This window comes from Ochotona princeps, chromosome 7 (assembly GCF_030435755.1).
Source record: "Ochotona princeps isolate mOchPri1 chromosome 7, mOchPri1.hap1, whole genome shotgun sequence".
Lineage (NCBI taxonomy): Eukaryota > Metazoa > Chordata > Mammalia > Lagomorpha > Ochotonidae > Ochotona > Ochotona princeps.
In genome coordinates this window covers 80,767,174-80,794,038 of record NC_080838.1, presented here as the reverse complement: position 1 = coordinate 80,794,038, position 26,865 = coordinate 80,767,174, and the positions used below count along the sequence as shown (strand labels likewise).

The following is a 26,865-nucleotide window of genomic DNA, read 5'->3' as shown; positions in this document are numbered from 1 at the left end:
CAACAGCTACTACTAAACCCTACTTTCTGAACAGTCTTACTGAAAGGCGGGTCACTTTTAAAGGTTAGCTCATAAAATCAGACACAAGAACCAAAATTAACTTGTGGTTTTTAAATGACTTTTATAGTATTAGACACTCTCAGCTAAAGCAATTACAACAACCTCTTGACTAGGAGAATAAGACTAAAAATGAGCAGTCCTGGGCCCAGCACAGTAGCCTAGTGGCTAAAGTCCTCGCCCTGAACACCCTGGGATTATATATGGGCGCCGGTTCCAATCCCGGCAGCTCCACTTCCCATCCAGCTCCCTGCTTGTGCCCTGGGAAAGCAGTCGAGGACGGCCCAAAGCCTTGGGACCCTGCACCCGCATGGGAGACCCGGAAGAGGTTCCTGGTTCCTGGCTCTGGATCGGAGCAGCACTGGCCGTTGCGCTCACTTGGGGAGTGAATCATTGGACGGAAGATCTTCCTCTCTGTCTCTCCTCCTCTCTGTATATCTGACTTTGCAATAAAAATAAATAAATCTTTAAAAAAGCAAATGAGCGGTCCTGGGGTGAGTGGGTGGCAGTGATTAAGATGCCCCTGGAGTGCCCAAGTCTCTTGGAAGGCCTGGATTCCTGGCTCCACTCCCATTGCAGCTTCCTGCTAGTATGTACCCTGGAGCCCAAGAGGGGATGGCTGATGGCTCAAGTGGTCGGATGTCCCCCACTCACCTGGACCAAGTTCCCAGCTCCCAGCTTCAGCCTACCCCAGTCCTGGCTATTGCTAATAGCTGACCACTAGACCAGACAATCAGATTTCCTTTCTCTTTCAAATAAATAAGGAGTCTTTTTTTTTTTTTTAATAGGAAAGTTGTCGCTGAAAAGCATGCAGGAAAAAGGTAAATAAAACTAAGCTAAAATATCATTTTCTTTGCTTAAAAAAAATATTTGGGCCCAATACAGTAGCCTAGCAGCTACAGTCCTAGCCTTGAACGTGCCAGGATCCCATATGGGCACAGGTTCTAATCCCGGCGGCCCTCCTTCCCATCCAGCTGGCTACTGGCTTCAGATTGGCTCAGCTCCAGCCGTTGCAGCCACCTGGGGAGTGAATCAGCACATAGAACATCTTCCTCTCTGTCTCTTCACCTCTCTGATATCTCCCTTTACAACAAAAATGAATAAATCTTTTTTAAAAAAATCTTCCCCCCAGTCAGCAATGTAGAACAACCTAAAAATACTTGGCCTGTTCCTTCGTGAACTGCGGAGCCGCTGGGATCTCTGACTTCCACGACTGTTCCGAGCAGCGGCGACCCTAGTGGCACAGGCAGTTCCTGTCTGAGAAACAGTCCAACGTCAGTTCAGACCCCTCCATGGGGACGGACTGCCTCCCGGTGCGCTTACATCCCACGCCTCACCCACAGGGAAAGGGCTGACACTAGCTTTCCTAGACTCCCCGGGGAAGGACAGGTGAGACGGGCAGCTCGCAGGCGACCATGACTGCTTTGGCACACAAAGTCCCAGCTGGGTCATAGGACCAGGCAGGGCACTGTGGCAGACAGTAACGCTGCAGCCCGCGATGCCAGCGCCACACATGGGCACCAGTTCCTGTCCTAGCTGCTCCACTCCTGATCCAGCACTGGGAAAGCAGTCAAGTACTGGGCCCCTACAACTCACATGCGTGACCCGGATGAAACTCCTGGCTTGGGCCTGGCCCAGCCCTGGCCCTTGCTGCTGTCTGGAGAGGGAACCAGCAGACCAAAGATCTCCCCAACTCTTCCATTCTGTAACTTTGACTTATAAATAAATAATTTTTTTAAAAGTTAACCGAAGCTCAAGTACTGTGGATAAGGGTAGAAAACAAACAAACAAAACAGGTTCTGGATTCCCAACCTAAAATGTCAGTTTAAGTCACATTTTTAACACTGCAACCCAGGACCTAGCAGCCCACTCTCCAGGGTAATGTTTTAAGGAGACAGTCTTCCTCCACTGCATTGGGTACAACAGGAGCCCGTACCTGGCAGCAGAGCTGAGAGCCTCCTCTGGAACCCTGTGGAAGGTCGCCCAGCTGGAGACCTCCGTGATTCCGTAGATGTTGTAGATGTGTGTCCTATTGCCTTCTCCCCGCCAGCTTCGGAGGGCAGCCAGCGAGGGACACGGCTCCCCACCCAGGGCTAACACACGGAGAGATGTGCTGGCGGATAAAACCTCTGACGTCAGCAACTGACGCCCAAACCTCCTGAGCAGTGTGGGCGTTGCCTGTGGACACATGGAAAATATTAAGTTCTTTACCAAAAGGTAAATACTTTAAGAATTACTTCAAGCCCACACAGAAGCTAAGGCTGTGCTCAACCAAATGCCAAGTCACATCTGGACAGCTGCAGCTTTACTTGTTCCTAAGATTTATTTATTGGGGGACTGGTGCAAAAGCCTAGTGGCTTACTCTTTGCCTTCAGGATCTCAAATGGGCATTGGGTTGTGTCCCGGCAGCCCGCTCCCCATCCAGCTCCCTGCTTGTGGCCTGGGAAAGCAGGCGAGGACGGCCCAAAGCCTTGCGAACATGCAAGTGCGTGGGAGACCCGGAGGAAGCTCTTGGCTCCTGGCATCAGATTGGCTCAACTCTGGCCACTGCAGCCACTTGGGGAATAAGCCAGCAGATAGAGGATCTTCCTCTGTGTCTCCTTCTCTTTGTAAATTTGCCTTTCCAATAAAAATAAATGTAAAAATGTAAAAAAAAAAAAGAAAGAAAAAGATTTATTCACTGGAGCCAGTGTCGCAGCGTGAGCCTCGGCCCTTGCTCTGGCCCAGCTCCCCGCTAATGCGCCTGGGAAAGAAGATGGCCCGGGGGCTTTGGCCCCGGAACCCATGTGCGAGGCCCAGAAGAAATCCTTGGATCTAGTAAGGCAGCAGATGGAGGCTTTCTGTCAGCCTTTCAAATGAATGGAAACACTTCTTCCTCTGAATACTTCTTTATTTGAAAAGTAGAGTAACAGAAGGAGAGACAGAGAAGGGGCTCTTCCATCCACTGGCTCACTCCCCAAATGGCCACCACGGCCAGGGCTGGGCCAGGCTGAAGCCAGGAGCCTCCTCCAGGTCTCCCACACAGGACACGGGAGTCCTAACATGTGGGTCATCTCCTGCTGACCTCAGGCCGTCACCAGGGAGCTGGACCGGAAGCACAGCGGCTGGGGCAAGAACTGGCACTTGGGATGCCGGCACTGCAGGAGGAGGCATTACCCGTCGCGCCACAGCACCAGCCCCAATCCTTTTCTCTTTTCTTTTTGTAAGGCTACAACATACTCTGTAGAACACTTGGAATACTGAATAAGGCAAGACAAAGCATTTCATTCCTTCCTAAGCTGTACCTGTAATACAGTCACTCTATGACGGGAAAAGAGAGCAGCAGCTAATTTGGACGGCACCATTTTCACAGACGCTGGTACAATAAGCAGGGAGGCACCGCTTGACAGAGCAACAAACATTTCCACCACAGAAGGGTCAAAAGTCAGGGGTGAGGCCAGGAACAGCGTATCTTCTTTGTTGACATCAAAAAGTAACCTAAAGGTGGAGGGACATAGAGAGGAAAGTTATTATATTCTTAGAATTTTACTTAGGAGCTGCATTGAATCTGTTAAAAAGCAAAAATAAAATCAAAAACAAAAATGGAACAGATTTCAAAATTCAACAAAGAGGAAGCTACAGCAAAACAGAACAGAGTTATAAGAAATGTCTAAACAGCTGGTAAACAAAGATCCTAAAAAAGGCTTTACAGAGCACGTTTCTGAATAAATGTTGGCCAAAGTTTTAAAAATCTGAAAATCATTTTGTGTGTACTGTATGCTTATGCCCTGAAGGAATTTTTTGTGCCATATTTTGCATAACTTTTGCAATGCGGTTTGTGCATGTTGAATGAACAGGAAGTGATGTCAGGCAGGTGCTTGGGATGGCATGCATCCCGTCTCTGCTCCTGACCCCACTTCCTGCGAATGCACACCCTGGGAGGCAGCAGAGGCTGGCTCAGGCACACAGGGCATTGCTGCGCACCTGCGCAACCAGCACGAAGGGCAAGCTCCCTGCTTCGTCCTCGTACCTCCTGGGGGCTGGAGCCATCTGGGGGTACCAACGGCAGGATGGCAACCTCTCTCAGTGTCTTGTCCTCTCTTTCTGTAACTATGCCTTTCAAATAAATAAATATACATTTATTTATTTACTGGAAAGTCAGATATACAGAGAGCAGGAGAGACAGAGAGGAAGATCTTATCTGAAGCCAGGAGCCAGGAGCGTCTTCCAGGTCTCCCACCTGGGCACAGGGTCCCAAGGCTTTGGGCCATCCTTGATTGCTTTCCCAAGCCACAAGTAGAGAGCTAGTTGGGAAGCAGGGCCGCTGGGATTAGAACCTGCACCCATAAGGGATCCCAGCGCGTGCGAGGCGAGGACTTTAGCTGCTAGGCCACCGCTCCGGGTCCATAAAGATTGAACAAAGATTTTCCTAGACCAGATTTTAAAATCTCAGTAAGTCAGTCCACGTCCTTCCCAGTACTGCCACCCTCTACAGAGGGGCTCACACATAGCCACGCAGTAATCCCCACACTGTCTCACGACAGGGCCTTCTGGTAACATTGGTGGGAGGGGTGAACACAAATATTGTCCCAGCATGCCTGAAATTCAACAATCCCTAGTTTAGTGAACTACATGTAAAAATAAATAAATAAAATAAAATAAACCATAAAATTTAACCCATTTTGAAATCAAGATGGTTTCAACTCTCTAAAACTGAATTACTTACAACCTCACTTAAGAACCTGAAAAGCATGTCAAACCGATTTCTAAGCCAATCAGCGTAAGGTCAGTGTCAGCCAGGAGCTGAGAAATCCATAGGTGAGGGCGGGGAGCCTGCCCCAACCATCCCTGGGCCCAGGGCTGCTGCTCCTTCATCCACCATCCTGCTATCCCCACCCAGGCTGCTCCTCCTTCATCCACCATCTCTGCTACCCCCGCCCAGGCTGCTCCTCCTTCATCCACCATCTCTGCTATCCCCACCCAGGCTGCTCCTCCTTCATCCACCATCTCTGCTATCCCCGCCCAGGGCTGCTCCTCCTTCATCCACCATCCTGCTATCCCCGCCCAGGGCTGCTCCTCCTTCATCCACCATCCTGTTATCCCCGCCCAGGCTGCTCCTCCTTCATCCACCATCTCTGCTATCCTCGCCCAGGCTGCTCCTCCTTCATCCACCATCTCTGCTATCCCTGGGCCCAGGCTGCTCCTCCTTCATCCACCATCCTGCTATCCCCGCCCAGGACTGCTCCTCCTTCATCCACCATCCTGTTATCCCCGCCCAGGCTGCTCCTCCTTCATCCACCATCTCTGCTATCCCTGCCCAGGCTGCTCCTCCTTCATCCACCATCTCTGCTATCCTCGCCCAGGCTGCTCCTCCTTCATCCACCATCCTGCTATCCCCGCCCAGGCTGCTCCTCCTTCATCCACCATCTCGGCTATCCCCGCCCAGGGCTGCTCCTCCTTCATCCACCATCTCGGCTATCCCCGCCCAGGGCTGCTCCTCCTTCATCCACCATCCTGCTATCCCCGCCCAGGGCTGCTCCTCCTTCATCCACCATCTCTGCTATCCCTGCCCAGGGCTGCTCCTCCTTCATCCACCATCTCTGCTATCCCCGCCCAGGCTGCTCCTCCTTCATCCACCATCTCTGCTATCCCTGGGCCCATGGCTGCTCCTCCTTCATCCACCATCTCTGCTATCCCTGGGCCCAGGCTGCTCCTCCTTCATCCACCATCCTGCTATCCTCGCCCAGGGCTGCTCCTCCTTCATCCACCATCTCTGCTATCCCTGGGCCCATGGCTGCTCCTCCTTCATCCACCATCTCTGCTATCCCTGGGCCCAGGGCTGCTCCTCCTTCATCCACCATCCTGCTATCCCCGCCCAGGGCTGCTCCTCCTTCATCCACCATCTCTGCTATCCCCGCCCAGGCTGCTCCTCCTTCATCCACTATCTCTGCTATCCCCGCCCAGGACCTCCTCCTGACTGTGCCCCTGACTGCTGCCTCCCGGCCCTGCCAGTTCTCCACAGCCCCACCCAACCTCTCCCCACTCGCAGACAAGGACTTAGGCTTCATCTCACACAGCCCCTCTAACGCTGAAGAACTGAAGTGTTTTAGTGTAGCTCTTGTCTATATAAGGGCATCTAAAGAGAGTTGTCCCACCCGTATTTCACTCAGCAGCCCCTCTGTCCCTCTTATCCCTATTACTTCAATATTCAGTCCCATGCTCTCTACCAATACTCAACTCTCAACCTGCAGACCACACTCTTGAAACAGTCAGGGGGGTTGGCGCTGTGCCAATGCAGGCCCACGGCCACGTGCAGCACAGGCACCAGCTGCTGCAGCCCGGCTCCCTGCCAACGTTCCGGGAAGGCAGCAGAGCTGGGCCCAGCTGCTGCACCCCGGCTCCCTGCTAACGCTCCTGGAAGGCAGCAGAGCTGGGCCCAGTGTTTGGGCCCCTGCTCTCAGGCAGGAGACTCAAAGGAAGCTCCTAGCTTCAAAGCAGCCCAGCTCCAGCTCCTGGGGCCACACAGGGAGTGAAATCAATGAACAAAAGCTCTGTCTTCCTCTTTTTGTTATTCTGCCTTTTAAAACAAATTTATTTAATCTTAAAAGACAGAAAACCTACACTTCTTCTAGAACTCTTTTCCATAATAGCCAGTTCCAAAAATAATATTTTCATTATCTTCCTTTACTTATCCGCAACTGCACCCTGTCCTCAGTGAAGGGCACTTAGGCGTCACTGCAGACCATGTGTCCATTACAGCAGCGCAGCAGCCAGCCATTCCGTCCTTCTAGACCCGCTCACACCACACGACACGTGCTCTCACGGTGCGCTGACCCACAGAGCTGTGTAAAAGTCCAGCCTTTTTCCATTCCATTTTCCAAGATCTTTCGGAAGCCAACTCATATATGCCAAATTCTTAAGATAATCAGCATTTTTTTAAATTCAGGAGGCAGGGCAAAATGGTGGTGGCTGAGCAAAACATTCCAGCAATCACCTCCTTACGGTACATCGAGTTGAACAGCTACTCACACAGGTCACCTGCAAGGGCTAAGGAAGCCAGGCCCGAGAGCCAGTGCCTGGTTTCCATACAATGATAACACCCTGAAAAGGGCGGGAGGAGAAGTGTTGCCATGACCTTTACCCCCACTCTCCTGCTGGCTCCAGCACTAGGGACAGGACATTAAGTCTGGACCCATTAGGAGTTCTACGACAGTAAAACCCAATGCCCAGGCCCAGTGTGCTAGCCAAGTGGCTAAAGTCCTCCTCGCATGCGCCAGGATCCCATATGGGCAGGCGCTGGTTCGTGTCCCAGCTGTCCACTTCCCATCCAGCTAATGCATCTGGAAAAACAGTAGAGGATGGTCCAAAGTCTTGGGGCCCTGCACCAGTGTGGGAGACCCAGAGAAGCTTCTGGCTCCTGGCTTCTGATCAGCTCAGCTCTGGTTTACTGGGGGAGAGAACCAGCAGAGGGAAGATACTTCTCTGTTTCTCATTCTCTTTGTAAATTTGCCTTTCCAATAAAAATAAATACGTCTTTTAAAAAAATAAGATTTTGAAGTGGGATTGCTGTATGATTCAGGAATCTTTTTTTTTTTTTTTAAAGATTTATTTTATTTTTTTTTATTACAAAGTCAGATATACTGAGGAGGAGAGACAGAGAGGAAGTGGAGCTGCCGGGATTAGAACCAGCGGCCATATGGGATCAAGGCGAGGACCTTAGCCACTAGGCCACACTGCCGAGCCCTGATTCAGGAATCTTGTTGCTGGGTACGTTTCCAAAGGAAATGAAATCAACCCATCAGAGAGACACCTACACTATTTACAACAGCCAAGAGATGCAGACAACAAGGCATCCATCAGTGCTGAAATGACAGAGAAAAACGGTGCATTTGCACAGCACTGTTCCACCACTGGAATGAACGAACGCTTTCATTTTGGACAACGTGGGAGCCATGATGTTAGGTGCTACGAGTCAGGCAGAGAAAGACAACCACCGCACATCACTACTTCAACTGACACTGCAGAAGACAACAGCAAAACAGCAGGTAGCAGAGTCTGAAGAGAGTGGGCGGGGAGCTGAGAGTGGGCGGGGAGCTGAGGAGAGTGGGCGGGGGAGCTGAGGAGAGTGGGCGGGGAGCTGAGAGTGGGCGGGGAGCTGAGAGTGGGCGGGGGAGCTGAGGAGAGTGGGCGGGGAGCTGAGGAGAGTGGGCGGGGGAGCTGAGGAGAGTGGGCGGGGCACTGACCAAGGAGTACTAAGCTACACACAGAAGAAAGTTCCTGTGTTCCATGTACAGTGGGTAACTGCAGAGAATAATGGATGGTATATGCTTTAAAAAAGAAACAAAAAACAAACTACCAGAAGGTAAGATTTTCAATATTTGCACCAAAAACAGAGACGGTTATATTCACCCTGAGTTCAGCATCTCATAATGTATGCGTGCATGCATCAAAACATCAAAACCCCATAAATACTTGTACCACTTAAATGTCAGACTGAAGGAAGGAGCAGTATTGTAGCATAGTGAATAAAGCTGCTGCCTGAGATGCCAGCAACCAAGGAAAAAGTAAAATGCCACTAATTTTGCTGTTAGACTAAAATACATTAAATATGCTGGACCAAAATTATATTTTATTCTATTAAAAATTTTTATTTTGTTTGAATGGCATCAGCTTATTCATTCTGCCAATGAATGTCCAGTCCTCTGGGCTGCTGCATCAGGCTGACGCTTGGTCTTGGAACGCACCCAGGGCTCCTGCATACATGGCAGGGCCTTACCGCTTCTCTGTGCACGGCCCACTGATTCCCAACATGTGCACTGGTGGCAAACGGGCTGAAAGGCCAGAGCTGGGATTTCAAGGAGCCCACTGCAGTGAGCAGCGCTCCCCAGGCAGTACCGTCAGCCCTTACACCAAAGGCAAGAGTCCGCTTGGAAACTCAGAATTATACAGAAATCACAACAAAATAAAATCACACATGTATCTCATATGTTTCTACTATTATTTGTTTCATACTCTGATTCCCTAAGACTACATCCATCTGGCAGTTCCTCTTCTATTTCACTTTTCAGAAATTGAAAATTGGGGACAGTGAGGTGGTGCAGTAAGTTCAGCTTCCACATGCACTGCCAGATGCTATCTGGGGGCCAGTTCAAGTCCTGAATGCTCCACTGCCACCCAGCTCCATGCTAACACACCTGGGGGAGGAATGCAAGATGGCCCAAGTTTTTGGATGCTGCATCCGTGTGGGAAACCTAGAAGAAGCTCCAGGCTCCTAGTTGTAGCCCAGCCCAGTCCGACCATTGCAGCCATTTGGGAAATGAACCACTGGATGGAAGATCTCTCTGTCTCTCCTTCTCTCTATAAATCTGCCTTTCGAATAAAAATAATTTTGTTTTTAAAAAATGAACATCACAACTTTACAGATTTCTCATGTTTTGACTACATCAGCAAGCCAAGCTTCCAACTATGACTAGAGGAATAATTAATAAAATTCAAAGCTTTTAATGGTTCTTTATCACCCACTAAATTAAGTCCAAACTTCAACTTGGCACTCCAGCGTCCCGCCCTGCGCACACTGACTCTCTATTCGGCCTGGGAGACCCTTCCTCGCTTCCCGTTAATCAGTAACATGTACAGGCTCCACTCACCCCTTGTGCTTGCTGGTTGCCTGGCCCTGACCTGGATTAACCAGATAAAGACCTTGTTCGCAGGAACACAGAAGAAACAAGAGACCCAATCAGAAACAATTGCTGCACACAAAGAACAAGTCCTTTAAAAGCCCTTTTCTCGGACCGGCGCTGTGGCCTAGCAGCTAAAGTTCTCGCCTTGAATGTGCTGGGATCCCATATGGGCACCGGTTCTAATCCCAGCAGCTCCACTTCCCATGCAGCTCCCTGCTTGTGGCCTGGGAAAGCAGTCGAGGACAGCCCAATGCCTTGGAACCCTGCACCCACGTGGGAGACCTAGAACAAGCTCCTGGCTTCAGATCAGCGCAGTACCAGTCGTTGAGCTCACTTGGGGAGTGAATCATCGGACAGAAGATCTTCCTCTCTGTCTCTCCTCCTCTCTGTATATCTGACTTTGCAATAAAAATAAATAAATCTTATTAAAAATAAATAAATAGAAATAAAAACCTTTTTCTCCCCTGAAAACACAAGCAGTGAGAGCGTAGCAGGGAGAGGGCCGAACCTACCGGAAGTGCTGGATGTTGGGCAGTACACATGCGTGCGGCACTCTGACGAGCCTGGGTGTCCCCGTGGTCCCTGACGTGTGCAGGACGTAGGCCAAGCAATGCTTCTGCCTCGCGTCCAGGTGCTCCGCCGCCCTGTCCTCCTTGCTGCTTCCTCTCCCGCGTTTCTCTTCTGCGTCAGTCGGCATCAAGTCCGCCGCCACATCTTCCCCACGAAGGCTAAAGAGCACGAGGTCATCATGTTCCACGGCCAATGTGTCCTGGTTCAGTAATGCTTCATGGCATGCCCTGAATTTCTGTTACACAGGGGACAAAGGTCACAGCATTAGTATGTTAAGGGACATCTTTAGATTGAAGTCATAAAATACCTGTTGATTTGTTCAACCAAGCTTTGGGGAGCCTGGGGAGAAGGAGATACTTGCTATGTACTCAAGGCTTTAAAAGCAGTGAAAAACTGGGGTCCAGTGTAGTAGCCTAGTGGCTAAAATCCTAGCTTTGCACGTGCCAGAATCCCATATTGGTGCTGGTTTGTATCCCTTCCAGTCGACTCACTTCCCAGCCAGCTTTCTGCTCATGGCCTGGAAAAGCAGTCGAGGACAGTGCAAAACCTTGGGACCCTGCACCCACGTGAGAGACCTGGAAGAGGCTCCTGGCTTTGGATTAGCTCAGCCTGGACATTTCAGCCACTTGGGGAGTGAACCAGTAGAAGGAAGATCTTTCTCTCTCTCCTCTCTATAAAATCTGCCTTTCCAATAAAAATAAATCTTTTTTAAAAAAAAGGTGAAAATCTTAGAGTAAGGTGCCATCCCTGCTTTCAGATTCACGGTAAAAGAAACAACAACATGCAGCTGCAACGCGACATGGCAAGTGTGACAATGAAGGAGGCCAGGCTGACTTGGGGGTCACTTACAGTGTCACAGCTTTTCTCCAAGGGAACTCAGGCACTTCAGGCAGACGGCCCACGGGACCTAAGGGAGTCTCTGCGGCGGCCAAGCCAGCCACTTCAGTAAGGTGCGGACCTGGGGGCGAGGCGGGACATCTGCCAGGACCACTGGCAGAGCCTTAGGGCCCGGCGCACAGGCCTGGACGACAAGTGGTGGGATTCAACAGAAGGCAGCACAGCTTGTTACAGATTCTTCTCCCTCTAGGACAGAACAGCAAGCAAAACTCTGCTCAGAGACACTGAAGGAACTGTTCGCAACAATTCCGATCTGCTGTCTGACCTGTACTGGTCCAGTGGAATCATGACGGCCAAAGGGGTCTACATGTGAGACGTGGCAGGGGGTCACGCACGGCGCAAGAAAACGTGGCAGGGATGGGTGAGTACAGGGGTATGCATTCCATTTGGACATGGTGAAAGTGAGGGTCCTCTGAATACAACGTTTTAAGTTAAGGCAACAGCTTCACAAACTACTTAAGTCTTCATACTAAAGAAATCAACAATGAAGGGAGGGACCGAGGGCCTAAGGCCTAAGCCACCACCTGGGAAGCTGACATCTCACGTGAGGGCTGTTTTCAACTCAGCGCCTTGCTAATGCATCTAAGAAACCACCCATGTGGGTGAACCAGATGAGAGTTCCTGGCCTCTGGCCTTGGCTACAACAGCTGGGGGCAGAGGAGGGAGTGGGAGAAAGATCTTCTATCTGTTGGCTCACTCCCCAGATGGCCAAAAACAGCAGCTTCTTCCAGGTCTTCTAGACCGTGATCAAGAACCCAAGCACTTAGGCCACCTTCCACCTTTTCCCCAGGCCATCATCAGGGAGCTGGATTGGAACTAGAGCAGTTGGGATTAGAACTGGTGCCCATATGGGATGCCAGGACTGCAGGCTGTGTTTTAACCCATTATACCTCGATGCTGGCCCCAAAACAATGTTTAATAAACAAGAAATAGTAAAACCTGAGTCATAGTTTGCTGAACCTGTATCTAGTACCAATCCTTGATCAGAAAGCAGTGTGTTCTGGCTATTTCTTTGATTGCCAGTCTTTTAAAAAATTTAAAATAAGTTTAGTTTTCCACTGCTAAATACAAAAATGAAAATAGACATGAGACAGCTGAATAGTAATCTATAGCCATTTTAAGGTGTATAGAACCCGGTTGTATATAAACTAATAACTGAAATGTCAATGTAGAAGTCACAGGATGTGGTTCAGAACTTGGCATTCTTTTTTTTTTTTTCTCTTTTAACATATTGCTTACTCAATACCATGTCAACTAATTCCACAACGTTATAAATTGCTACTGATGTGATGTCGGGGCTTTGAATTGATCAGAATGATACTCTGCCGGCTCTACCTTCAGACCAGAGATGGTCTCCCCAAGAAATCGTTGACCTTATCTGGACAATAAGATGCTGGACTTTATGCTTGGTAAGCTTCCAGTGAAAGAATCTCAACTGAATTTGAACTGTGGAAATGCAACAAGGTGGAGGAATCCACCATGGGGGGGTGGTTGGGGAGGGAGTGGGGGAATCCCAGTGCCTATAAAACTGTGTCACATAATGGAATATAATCAATAAAAAGAAAAAAAAAAAGACATTAAAAGTAAACTGAGTTCTGCAGACAGCAAAAAAAAAAAAAGTTTAGTTTTCCAAATCCAGTAAAAGACTAACGTGAACTAGGGGGAAAAAAACTCCTGTCTATATGCCAATCTTTTTCAATTGTAAGTTTGGAGATAAACATGGCAGAATTTCAGGTTAGGCGCCCCCACCCCCCATAAGGCTGACACCCCCTCTGAACACCAGTTCAAGTCTTGGTGGTTCCACTTCCCATCTAGCTCCCTGCTGATGCTCTTGGGAATGCTACAGATGACGACCCAAGCAGGTAAGCTCCTGCTGCATGAAGCTCCTGGCTGTGACTCCCATGGGCTAGCCCCAGCTGTTGTGGCCATCTGTGGAGTGAGCCCTTCAATTAAACATGCTGTCTTTCAAAAACAAATGTAAGTTTGGTTATAACCTTCAGTTCTGTTGAACACTGTAAATGCCATAAATTTACAAACACAGAAGTTTCAAATAGTGGCAAGAATCTATGGAAGTTAACACACCACTTGGGACATCCATACCTGGTGTCGGGGTACCTGGGTCACAGTCCCTCTGCTGGTTCCATTCCAGCTTCCTGCCTATATGCACCTGGAAAGCCCGGTCTGGGGACCCGGGACCTCCGAGCAAGAGATTAAATGCTGTGTTCCCAGCTCCAGCCTCGCTCAGCCCTGGCTGCTGCAGGCATTTGCAAAACGAGCCAGTGGACCACAGGTAAATCTCTGTGTGTTTCTCCAAATAAATACAGATAATTAGCTCCAAGTGTTATAAAACTTTTCAGAATAGGCAAAACTTTGGAGAAAAAAGGGGAATTCAAACCAACACACAAGGCCCCCTGCCCAGCTGGTGGCGGCAGCGGGGGCTCCGGCCTGGGCCTGCCTAGAGTAACCTTGATCCTGCGTGCATCGTCTGGAGTGACGGGCAGCTTCCGGGGCCTGCTGGGGTCCTTCTGCCCACGTCCAGCTGGCGGAAGCAGGGGTGACTCCAGCCTGGCCCTGCCTCAAGTAACCTTGATCCTGCGTGCTCGGCCTGAGCTGCGGGCAGCTCAGGCGCCTGCTGGGGTCCTTCCGCCCACGTCCAGCTGGCAGGGGCAGGGATTAAGCATGGAGACTTACATGGGGTATGGGCTATGGGACAACTGAGGCTGAGCAGGAACCCCAGTGTTCATGTCCAGGAGAGGAATGACGCTGTGGGACATCAGTGGACAAGGCCACTGTACTTTCAGGTAAGCGAGGTGCTGAGCCCGAGCCACTGGAGGGGGGAACAGGAAGACCTTTAACGGTCAGTTTGAAGCACCAGCACACACGGGAGACCTGAGCTGGGGTGGTCAGCACCAGCCATCACCGAGCACCACTCACTGACACACACTAAAGCCAAGGCAGGGCCACCAGACAGGGCAAGATCACAGTACCCACCAGTGAGAGTTGGATCAGGGGAAGGATGAAGGTAGGATGGGCCAAGATAATAACTAGCACATGAGAGAATCAGGTCTTGTGGCAGAATCTGTGGGGGATAAGTGGGCTCACCCCTGTGGAACTGCAATCTCCATTGGCATGCCTAAAAAACCGTGAATGGGAGCAGGCCTGGCTGGGGAGCTAAGGGGACACCCCAGCTGCACTGGAATCCCACTGGTGAGCACGAGCGCCAGTCTGCAGGCAGCAGGCAGGGCTGGCCATGGCTACAGCCTCCCTCGGCGCAGGTGTGGACTGGAACTGGGGAGCGACAAACTGGGTTACATCCAGCACCCACTGGTACTCACGAGTACCAGGGTGGGTGTAGAACAGTTGGGGCTAGGTCTTGACTCCTGCTGAACCATGTGAAAGCTGTGTCTGGGCACAGACCAGGTGTGGCTAGACTGCAACACCAAACAGTAAGAACCAGAATGGTGTGGGGCAGCTGAGCAAGACCACTGTTCCTGGCAGGACAAGAGGTGGACAAAACTCACCTAGGCCAAGGACCCACTGGTTTGCACAGGATCTGCCATTGGGAGGAGACCCGACAGAGCAGCCTGGGAAACTCTTTTGTAGGGATGCAGTCCATGCAGGCAAGCATAAGGACCAAGTCAAGAAGCAGCCCTGACCATGCCAAGTTACAGTACGCGTAGGCATACATGTGGGTCAGGTCTGGGGACAGACCAGGCTTGGCCAGTTCACAACATCCACTGGCAGATCTGAGAACCAGGACAGGGCGTGGGAGTGGCCAGCTCAGGTCACAACACCAGACAGCTCATACTGGGGATGCTAAGAACATGCATTACAGCAGGACCCTGACTTGATATTGGGTGGCAGTTCCCCATCCCTGGATACCGGGACATTTGGGAGGCTGCGTGTGGCTTCCCATTTTAACTCTTCTCTTCCCCCAGAGACAAGAAGAAATAGAGAAATTGGAAATAATGATTTCATCCACTTTTCCCTAACTCTCAATCCTTCCTACCCTGGTCAACCATGTAATCATCATCAAAAATAAAAATTAGGGCCCTGCGCTATGGCATTGTGGCTAAAGTCCTCGCCTTGAATGCACCGGGATCCCATATGGGTGCCGGTTCCTATCCCAGCAGCTCCACTTCCCATCCAGCTCTCTGCTCGTGGCCTTGGAAAGCAGTCGAGGACGGCCCAAAGCCTTGGGATCCTGTACCCGCATAGGAGATCCCAAAGAGTTCCTGGCTCCTGGCTTCGGATCGGCACAGCACCAGCCATTGTAGTCACTTGGGAAGTAAATCATCGGACAGAAGATATTTCTCTTTGTCTCTCCTCCTCTCTATATATATCTGACTTCGCAATAAAACAAATAAATAAATCTTTAATAAAATAAAAATTAAAACAAAACAAAAAAACAACACAGAGACACAACACAGCCTAAGGCTAGCGGTTAGGTTCATGCTGTGAAGAGCTGGCTCCTAACGGACGCGCAAAGTGAAGGGGCCTCTGGGGACGTCTGGTAATGTCCGGAGCATTTTCATTGCCACAACTGGGTGATGCTAATGAATGGAGGCCAAGAATACCACAGAATATTCTGTAACACACAGGAAAGAGTACAGCAGATTAAGACTGCCACTTGCTGTGCCAGCATTCCATATCAAAGGGCTGGCTCGAGTCCTGATGATTCCACTTCCTATCCACATTAATATTAATGTGCCTGGGAAAGCAGTGGAACATGGCTCAATGTCCATGGCCCTTACTATCCACGTGGAACACCTACATGAAGTTGTGGGGCCTGACTTAGACCTGGTCCAGTGCCAGCCACTGTGAATCGGCAGATGAAGCATCTCTTATTTATTTATTTATTTATTTTAGGAGGTTTATTCTAACGGGGCAGGAACAGGACGGGGTGGTGACAGAGCAGTGAGGAAAAAGGGAGGAAGGGGGCATCTGTTATTCTATCAAGTCAATAAAATCTTTACAGAATAAAATGTACAGATTTGGGTCCCAGCGCGGTTCAGTGGCTAAAGTCCTCACCTTGCATGTGCTGGGATCCCATACGGGCGCCAGTTCTAATCCCGGCTGCCCCACTTCCCATCCAGCTCTCTGCTTGTGGCCTAGGAAAGCAGTTGAGGACGGCCCAAAGCCTTGGCACCCTGTACCCATGTGGGAGACCCAGAAAAGGCTCCAGGCTCCTGGCTTCATATCGGCTCAGCTCCGGATGTTGAGGCCACTTGGGGAATGAATCAACGGATGGAAGATCTTCCTCTCTGTCTCTCCTCCTCTCTATATATATATATTTGACTTTGCAATAAACATAAATAAATCTTATTTATAAATAATAATAAAATGTACATGAGACTCTACAAATTACTCAAACACAAAATTTCAATAGTGCTGAAACTGAGAAACCATGTGAGAGCTGACAAACTTAAAATCAACACAAGGGAGAAAGAATTCCTCAATGGAAAGACGAAACAAAAACACACACACACAGATGAACACCCCGACACACACACACACACCCCACCCTGACTTACACTGACTTGCTTTTTTTCCACCAGGATATACTTCAGACCACATTTTCCTATAAAGTAGGCTGATAATGATGGAGGAGAGTCTGGGTCAATCGGAACATAAGCAGCAGGAGCCTGGAGAATTCTAAAGAAACAAGTGCACGGTCAGCATGCAAGGTCGGTTGATGGGGATTTTTTTTCAATTTCTTAATTTTCTTTTTAGCATTGTTTACAGAGTTGAAAGGGATGCATGCCCATGTGGGCCTCCAATGAGGGAGGGACGGTCTGTAGGAAGCTGGGTGGGCTAATGACTGTAACCCTTCTTTAAGTACTTCTATTTCTCTCTGCACACAAATATTTATCAGAAATTGAACAGACATGTCTTTGGTTGTAAATACAATTTGATTTCTCTTCATGAACATCTGGAGGGCACAAATTCTGTCTTAAACATTTTTAAAAACTAATGTATTGGGAGCCAGCATTTTGGCAGAGCAAACAAAGCCATTGTCTGCAGTGCTGTCATCCCATATGGGTGCTGGTTTGCATCGTGGCTACACCACTTCTGATCCAGCTCCCCGCTAGCACACCCGGAGGAGGGCCCAAGCTCTATGTGAATCCTGGCTGCTCCACTTCTGATCCAGCTCCCCGCTAGCACACCCGGAGGAGGGCCCAAGCTCTATGTGAACCCTGGCTGCTCCACTTCTGATCCAGCTCCCCGCTAGCACACCCGGAGGAGGGCCCAAGCTCTATGTGAATCCTGGCTGCTCCACTTCTGATCCAGCTCCCCGCTAGCACACCCGGAGGAGGGCCCAAGCTCTATGTGAATCCTGGCTGCTCCACTTCTGATCCAGCTCCCCGCTAGCACACCCGGAGGAGGGCCCAAGCTCTATGTGAATCCTGGCTGCTCCACTTCTGATCCAGCACCCCGCTAGCACACCCGGAGGAGGGCCCAAGCTCTATGTGAACGCTGGCTGCTCCACTTCTGACCCAGCACCCTGCTAGCACACCCGGAGGAGGGCCCAAGCTCTATGTGAACCCTGGCTGCTCCACTTCTGATCCAGCACCCTGCTAGCACACCCGGAGGAGGGCCCAAGCTCTATGTGAACCCTGGCTGCTCCACTTCTGATCCAGCTCCCCGCTAGCACACCCGGAGGAGGGCCCAAGCTCTATGTGAACCCTGGCTGCTCCACTTCTGATCCAGCTCCCCGCTAGCACACCCGGAGGAGGGCCCAAGCTCTATGTGAACGCTGGCTGCTCCACTTCTGATCCAGCACCCTGCTAGCACACCCAGAGGAGGGCCCAAGCTCTATGTGAACCCTGGCTGCTCCACTTCTGATCCAGCTCCCTGCTAGCACACCCGGAGGAGGGCCCAAGCTCTATGTGAACCCTGGCTGCTCCACTTCTGATCCAGCTAACACACCCGGAGGAGGGCCCCTGCACCTACAAAGGAGACCTAGGAAAGCTCCTGCCTTCAGCCGGATACAAACCCAGTGGTTGCAGCCATTTAGTGAGTGCACCAGCACATGGCAGACTTTTCTCTGTCTCTCAAATAAATTAATCTGTATAAAAAGCTACATATTACAATGTAATATACTTGATCAGCAGGCCATTTTACATGCCAGAATCTAACTTTTTCATCTGTACGGCAACAAAAAACTTTTTCATTTGTATGCATCATTAGTACACAGATGATGCAAACTTGCACATAAGACGGATCTCACCCCACAAGAGAACAGCCTGTGGAGGGCTGGAGAGCAGCTTTAGGATTCATCAGGATTAGCAATATTTGAATATATAAGAAATTACTTAGTCCTTTTAAGTATAAGGTACTCTGAAGTATACTTGCATCTGAAGAATATTGCATCTTAGAATGAAGTAAATTCTCAATAAGCTTTTGAAAATGATTGACTAAAACTAAGTTACAGATTTTTTTTTTTACCTAATGTGACTAAGCTGCTATGACACAGCGTCCGGGATGAAAGCCGAATTCTTGGACAGCTTTTACTTGCTGTACGACAGAAATCACCACGCCAGTGACCGGAACATTTTATAGATACCTGCTTGAATGAGCATCGCCCAACGGGCTCCTACTGACATCTTTATGGATCAACAGCCAATACTCCCACTGATTCCTCTACTGAATACACAAGCTGCTCAAGGTTCACTCCTGGGAGAAAGAGTCATGCTATTTCTAAAACTGAAAGAATTCTAGAGACTGAGATGGAGGGAGAGAGAGAAATCTTCTGCCCACTGGTTCACTCCCCACATGGTGAGATGTTTCGAGCTAGGTTAGTCAGGAGCCAGGAGCCAGCATCTTCAGGATCTCCCACGTGGAAGCAGGAGCCAGAGGTCTTGGGCCATCCTCTGTTGCTTTCCCAAGCCATAAGCAGGGAGCTGGATCAGAAGTGGAGCAGCCAGTATGCAAAACCAGTGCCCATTTGGGATGCTGGCCCCACAAGCAGAGGAGTGACGTGTTGTAACACGGTGACTGGCCCCTCTAGTGTAATTTTAAATCATTTGAATCAGTTATTTGCGAGAAACTAGAAATTTTCACTGCTAGAATATGTAAGTACCTCCAAATTAAATGGGGTTTTTTTTGCCTCTTAGAGGAAAACATGGATAATAATTTGTAGTTAGGTGAAAGAACAGAAGGGTTTTAGAAATCTGCTTCTCCAATAAAAAAATAAAATCTGCCTCTCCAATAAAAAAATAAACTCTTTAAGAAATAAGTAAATAAATAAGTAAATCTTCATTTTAAAAAATCACACTAGAAGCGATGTTAACTCCTTTAGGCCTCTCTAAAATTAACCAAGCAATGCGGAAAAATCTAAAAGTAAACAAAATGGCATCCCCCTGTATGTTCTATGAATTAAAAAATTCTAGGGCCCGGCAGCGTGGCCTAGTGGCTAAAGTCCTCGCCTTGAAAGCCCCGGGATCCCATATGGGCGCCGGTTCTAACCCCGGCAGCTCCACTTCCCATCCAGCTTCCTGCTTGTGGCCTGGGAAAGCAGTTGAGGACGGCCCAATGCATTGGGACCCTGCACCCGCGTGGGAGACCTGGAAGAGGTTCCTGGTCCGGGCTTCGGATCGGCGCGCACTGGCCCGTTGCAACGGGGTCACTTGGGGAGTGAATCATCAGACGGAAGTTCTTCCTCTCTGTCTCTCCTCCTCTGTGTATATCTGGCTGTAATAAAATAAATAAATCTTTAAAAAAAAAAATTCTAAATTAACTTGAGGTTGTATCAAATCCATCATTACCCTAAAATCCAAGAAGGTAAGTTGATACCAGGTTGGCAGTAGAGGCCAATCTGCCGAATTTCTTCAAGGTCACAGTGAAGCAGCAGGAAGCGTGATAACCGGGACGCAGTGGTCACGAGGGCACCGTAAGTGTGGCACTCAGGGGGCTGGCTGTCACACGCGTCGAAACATACGGCTGTTCTGTCCCAGTGCAGGGAAGCAGCCTGGCGGACCAGCTCATGCAGTGTCATCTCCCTGCCCTGCCCAGGAGCATGGGTCCTGGGCAGCAGAGGACCCGGCTGTCGGGGCACAGCAACGCCACCCTGAGGCAGGTAACTGAAACGCCAGGGCAGAGCCTTAAGAAAACCTGCAGAAACCATAAACATAAGACGGGTAAAAACGCAACCTGCTCTCTCATCTGGCCCCTCCATTAAAGAATTATATCATCAAATAATACAACCAAATTTAAACCATCGCTTTCTTTTATTCCTATAAATAGATAAAAAGATGAAACTGTCATATCCTACATGGCAACTTTGAAACAGCTAATGTAAAATGAAGTTTTTTTAAAATTTGCATAGGCACTGAAATTTAGACGAAAACGAGGTCCAGATTTGACAAGAACAACAGCAAAACTACGTTCCACCTGAACATTCGTGGATGACTGCACACGCGCAGTGCTTCCTCACCTACTGCCCACTTGGACCAACATTTCTGCAAGCGCTTCTTTCTGTCCTGCGCAGTGTGGAAGCTTCCCTTAGGCACACAGGGGACCTTCTGGACCAGCATCTGCAGCCCTGGGGGTCCCGGAGCCTGCCTGCACATCCCAGCCACAACACTCACCACTCCATGCAACGACTCGGCGGTCTCTCTACTCGCAGGTTCCCGGGCTTACGCAGAGAAATTAAGCCACAACCCAGTTGCCTCTCAAGAGGCTCGGGGGCTCATTCACTGAGTTACAAATTAACTCTCTCTCCAACAGACAACACTGTCCTTCTTAGAAGCCAAGCCGTATGGGAAAGCAGGAGGAAACGCAAGACGGAGTAGGAATACTGTCCATGGAACGGGATCCAGCTTATTTACGACGCAGTTTCAGACTGCTGTGTAGCCACCGACGGGTCTCAAGAGAGCCCAATTCTACGGCTATTTTAAGGGGTAAAAGGCCTAGCGAATTAATCTTCTCCGTGCACCTGCTTGACGCACCCACTGCGTCCAGGGCGCTTCTGGAACTAGAGGCAGCACAGGAGTCGCGCGGCGCTTACGCAAGTCTCCGGCGCCGTGGGTCGCGGTGACGTCAGCGCGCGCGCCTGGGGCGAGCTCGACTCCTCAGGTAGTCGCGGGCCACAGTAGAAAGACGAACGGCGCCCATGTGGGATGCTGGCGCTTGCAGGTGGAAGATTAGTTTCTTGAGCCACTGCACCGGCCCCTCCGTAGCATCTCTTAAAATAAAACGTGTCTGAAGTGGACAGTCCCACGAGCTGCCTTCATGGGCGCCCTGTGGGTGTCAAGGGAGGTATCAGGGGTGCTGTAAAGTTACTCTGTGCAGAGTCAGAAGAAACAGAGTTTTTGTTCGTTTTTTAATGTGGGAGCAGAACTGTTACCACAACAAAAACTAGCAGTAACCCCAGAGATGTCCCCATTACCGATCCTCTTTACCCACCGGTATCGCTGTGTGGGAATCCAGAGTCCTAGAGAGTTCATACCTAGCATTGGTTAACGCCAAGGAAACGACCAGAAAGCCCGCACTGGAAGACTTGTCCTGCTGACAGGAGGGAGTTGGAGGCTATGGTGGCCCTTGGTCAGGAGTATGTGCAGCCCAGCCGCAGGGTGCCTTAAAAACTGGGCTGCATGATAACCTAGTAGCTAGAGTCCTTCCCTTGCACGCGCCAGGATCCCATATGGGCACTAATTCTAATCCCGGCAGCCCCACTTGCCATCCATGTCCCTGCTTGTGGCCTGGGAAAGCAGTGAGGACGGCCCGAGCCTTGGAACCATGCACCAGTGTGGGAGACCTGGAAGAGGCTCTGGGCTCCTGGCTTCAGATCAGCTCAGCACCAGCCATCGCAGCCACTTCAGGAATGAACTAGAGGATGGAAGATCTTTTGGTCTCTCCTCTCGCTAAATGACTTTCTGATAAAAAAGAATCTTTAAAAATTAAAAAAAAAAAACTATGTGAGGTAACCAGTGGTGTTGGCTCATGGCCAAACACCCGCTGGGGCTGGGGGCTGCAGCTGTACTCACTAGCAGCCCGTTTAGAGTGGTTAGCTAAGGCAAGGGACCAGCCAGAAGGCTGACCGCCCCCCGCCCTCTCCGCCGGGGCACAGGATGAGCTTCCTTGGGAAGCAGAGCAGCATTCCTACCACTAACTTGTGCCATGGCCACAGGACTTGTGGGGGAGGAAAGCTGTCCAAATATGGAGGTGGCCCTGATGGCAGAGCCTCACCTCTCTTCCCCTCCTTGTCCAGTTAGCCTTCTGCCCACACCAGCTGGCTGCAGGACTTTGCCAGGGATGTGCATCCCCAGAGAGGCAACGTCCAAACACCATCATCTTCGTCCGCACCTGCTGTACCTCCGTTGAGATCTCGACATTTTTTTCCTTGTGAAAGCCGTCCCAGGCCAGCTTGGCTGAGGTCCACTGCTGCTGCTGCCCAGGTGCGCTGCTGCATTCTCTTGGAGCCCTGCTTTGCAGAGACCTCTCCTAAGAATTTCCTCCTGCTCTCCCCCCACCTCTGTCTCTCACCTCTTTTTTTATTTATTTTTATTGGAAATGCAGATATACAGAGACAGAGAGGAAGATCTTCTGTCTGATGGTTCACGCCCTCAGTGGCTGCAACGGCTGGAGCTGAGCCAATCTGAAACCTGGAGCCAGGAGCTTCTTCCGGGTTTCCCACGCAGGTGCAGAGTAGCAAGGCTTTGGGCCGTCCTTGACTGCTTTCCCAGGCCACAAGCAAGGAGCTGGATGGGAAGCAGGGCTGCCAGGATTAGAACCGGCGCCTGCATGGGATCCCAGCACGTCCAGGGCAGGACATTAGCCACCAGGCTACTGCGCCGGGCCCCCCAGCACTGTCTCTTGACATCTCATCTTCTCTTTTTGCTTTTGGGCTCTTTCATGCTAAGGTGTCAGTTGATCCCTGATTCTCTGCTCTAACGAAAACCCCAGTTGGAAGCTCTGAGTAGGCGGGGTAAGTTTTGCTGAAAATCAGAATTGCAGTGGATGACAGGTCTCAGACGTTTAAGGTTCTTGTAATTCTCCCTATTTAAACTGCCTGGTGGTGGGAGGTGTTGTGGTATAGTGAATTGCTTGGGTCTCTGCCACCCATGCAGGAGACCTAGATGGAATTGCAGGTTCCTGGCTTCTGTCTGGCCCAGCCCACTCCACTGCAACCATTTGGGGAGCAAACCAGCACATGGGTGTCCTCCAATACAAAGTTAAGTCTTGGGCCCAGCACTACAGTGTAGCGGTTAAAGTCCTCGCCTTGAATGCTCAGGGATCCCATATTGGTGCCGGTTCCTATCCTAGCGGCCCTGCTTCCCATCCAGCTCCCTGCTTGTGGCCTGGGAAAGCAGTCAGGGACAGCCCAAAGCTTTGGAACCCTGCACCTGTGTGAGAGACCTGGAGGAAGTTCCTGGCTCCTGGCTTCGGATCAGCTCAGCACCGGCCGTTGCGGTCACTTGGGGAGTGAAACATTGAATGGAAGATCTTCCTCTCTGTTATCTGCCTTTCCAATAAAAATAAATAAATCTAAAAATAACAACAAAGTTACATGTTTGCCATCAAGCTGGAGGTGGGAGGGTGGTAAGCGATGTAACTCACTTCAACAAACAAGATTAGCTTTGCTCACTGCTGCTTGGTATTTAGCTTTTCCAAATCCGTGCTTTCAAAGTTTTGCTATTGTTCTAGAATATTCCCGTTATCCCTTCTGCTTTCATTCCTGAGGGTCTACCACTCTTCAAAGTCTTCTACTCTCAGGCCGACATTATGTGTTAAAAGCTGTAACAACAGCATGCCTTAGGGGTAACAGTTCGTGCCTGGCTACTGCACTTCTGACTCAACTCTGCCAATGCACGTGGGAAGGCGGCGAAGGATGGCCCAAGTGCTTTGGGGGACCTGGAAGAAGCTCCTGGCTTTAACCTGGCCCAGCCTCAGGCCTTGTGGCCATCTGGGGAGAGCGAACCACAGGACAGATCTCTTTCTCTCCTCTGTGTAAATTCCTTACAGCAATAAATAAATCTTGGGGGAAACAGTTCTTTACTGTCATCCTCAGGGATACCAACACAGAAGACTATGTGAAACACCATTTTCCCGTCAATCCAAAATTCATCATTTTTACAGACAGGAACCCCAAGTCCTCCACATTCTGCCGATGCTCAGCAGCCCCAGTGGCTCTGTGTGGCCCGCGGGGACAAGGTAGGTCCTCAGCTCCCCGCTTTTCCACAGTGGCCACTCGAGAGAGTCCCGTGTACTGGTTAAGAGCAATAATGTACTCTTGGAGCACAGTTCACAGCTGGAACAATGATGCAGACTGACAGTGCTCTGTCCCACTGCACAGGACAGAGGGACAAGCACCTGGGCCGTGTTCACTTGGGCTCGGTAGGCTAACAGGTGTCCGTGAGTGAATGGCGAGATGAGGACCATCAGGTTGCTGACATCCGAACGAGCATACAGATTAGCGTTCTCTGAGAAAAACAATCAGTAGTCCTCCTGTCTGCAAAAACACTGATCAATTTTAACTGGCTCACAGGTTGGCGGGCTAGTGGAATTTAAATCCTCCAGCTCCACCCTCTCCTCCCCAAAAAAAACTTAAAAAAAAAAGCTGTCTCCTCAGATGCTTCACTCCCCAACAACCAGGAGCCATGAATTCAATCCACTCTCCAAGACAGGTAGCAGAGAACCTGGCAGACTGCACCCTAGCAGGAAGTTAGAATTGGGAGCAGAGCCAAGATGCGGTTCCAGGCTCTTGTCCAGGGTGCAGGTGTCCAAAGCAGAAGCACGCACGTACATTTCCCAGGATGCAATGGTAGTTCCATATGCACTGGCTGGCAGGAGGAAAGATCAGGCAGTTTCTGCGCAGCAGTCTTAGAGACTGCTTGTTTAGGACACCTGTCCTGCTCCTACATGAGGCTCACCCACACTGTGCCAGCAGGCTGCTTTACCAGCCATCAAAAAAGACATCCTCTCAGCGACATCTTGAGGAGGCTTGAACCAACAGTTGGGCACTCCAGTCCAAGCAAACGGATACAGAAGATCAGCCATTATGCCCTTCGGGGTTATTAGTGCTTCGGCACTGAAACCACACAAGTGTTTTCCCAGGAAGGAAACTCAATGACTGAGGACGAGTGTTTGGATATCTTTGTGCAGTTGTCTTTTTCACTTTGCCCAAATCGGAGAATTCAGTATTCCTGCATATCTAAAAAGGAATTGTTTCCACCATCCAACAACTTCTCAAACACATGAGACCCCCATCTGTACCCCAAAGCTGTTTATCAGCAAGGACTAACCAGAAGTCACCATATATAATCAAACACATTTATTATACAGATATTTGTCACTAAGGTATCACAAAGAGGTCACAAAGTAGGCTTAGTTTAATTCACAAATAAATCCTGTGAAAACACTGTTTTTTTTACTTTTGTAGTTTACATTCTTCATATAAATTTAAAGCAGTTAGACAACATATGAAACTATACTGGTTACAAAAAAAACTGCAGTTTAACTCAGATGTCAGACATTTGTGAAATTGAAGTCCATGTTGAAGAAATACTACAGAATCTGTAGAATTCGTAACCTGTCACAGTATTATTTCCCTTTATAAAAGCATCTTGATGAAACAAGCTACCAAGAACATGAATGTCAATCAGAGACTGTGGTGTGGTACTTTCCCTGAGTGTCTTGGTTTCTGTAGGGATTACAGATAAGAATGGCCAGGTCACAAGTGAGGCGCAGGTCAAAGCGGAGCACACAGTTGATGGCCGCACCCCTGGCGTGGCCACCGGGAGCACAGATGACAGGCCATACCCCCTGGCATGGTCCCAGGGCTATGAGGGTCACTCTGCCTGCACCAACTGGCATTACATCCCCTGAGCCACTGTCGGACACCAGGCGACAGACCAAATGAAGATGGGCAATTACAGGCATGAATAAATACAGCATTTCTAAGTGGATCTGAATACTATATACATCATACTGTGGCAATGCAACAGAAACAAATAGAAGCATGTTAAAAAAAAATTTTTTTTTTCAAAAAAGCTGGAGCTTTGAAAAAGCTAACAATCACGTACTATCTTAAAATTTAGGGATGAGAGGTTGGCTCCAGTCACCAAGAAGCAGGGTTGATAGGCAAGTCATCTTAATCTAAATCTCAGAAAAAGCTTAGAAAGAAAATCACTAGATCCTTACTAAGTAGAAAAGAGTGATAAGTTGATGCTTAGACATGGGCATTCAAATTTCAAAAAAGTATGTCTCTTTGATTCTTAAACATACTTGGTCCCTGGTATATTTTTACCTGATCATTAATTGCAATTGTATGTGTGATCTATATGGGTGTGTATAGATATAGATAAATCTATGTATACATGCTTATAAGTGATGAAACACTTTATTCAAAAAGATGATAATCAGGGAAAATTAGGAGGAAAGGGCTTGCTGGAACACGTGTCTTCATTTCCAATATACTGAGTTCCCTGGTGGCTTATCCCATCAGGGCACTAAATATTTCAGATAACAGCTTCTAGTTAGATGTAGGGAAACCTCTACTGTAGACAGATTCTTTTACCGCCATTCTCGGCATCCCAAAGACAGATGGCAAAGACCTGCCTAACTGTACTTCGCCTCCACCTTCAGAAAAACTTCATTACAAACTGATTTCAAAAAAGCTGACAACCATTACCTTCCAAAAGCCAATAATCACATAATCTCTTAAACCTTGGGGATGAGA

General features: G+C 49.5%; 1 protein-coding gene across 5 annotated transcripts in view; it reads right to left on the bottom strand.

The window, feature by feature from the left end:
* AASDH (aminoadipate-semialdehyde dehydrogenase) overlaps positions 1-20,206 on the bottom strand; it is a 32,977-nt gene extending 12,771 nt beyond the window's left edge. For 4 of the 5 annotated variants that reach the window (XR_009245862.1, XM_058667267.1, XM_004590907.3 and 1 more), the window contains exons 1-6: positions 19,952-20,206; positions 16,718-16,838; positions 10,229-10,521; positions 3,342-3,534; positions 1,994-2,235; positions 1,208-1,314 (exon numbers count right to left, since the gene is read on the bottom strand). Coding sequence is in view for 3 of the 5 variants with exons in the window: in XM_058667267.1 (XP_058523250.1) it covers positions 1,208-1,314; positions 1,994-2,235; positions 3,342-3,534; positions 10,229-10,521; positions 16,718-16,838; positions 19,952-20,181 (1,186 nt within the window). In the remaining 2 variants the exon portion in view is untranslated. Of the gene's footprint in view, positions 1-1,207; positions 1,315-1,993; positions 2,236-3,341; positions 3,535-10,228; positions 10,522-16,717; positions 16,839-19,951 lie in introns of those variants that run through there. The other variant, XM_058667269.1, reaches the window with a different exon arrangement.
* Positions 20,207-26,865: the final 6,659 nt, after the last annotated feature.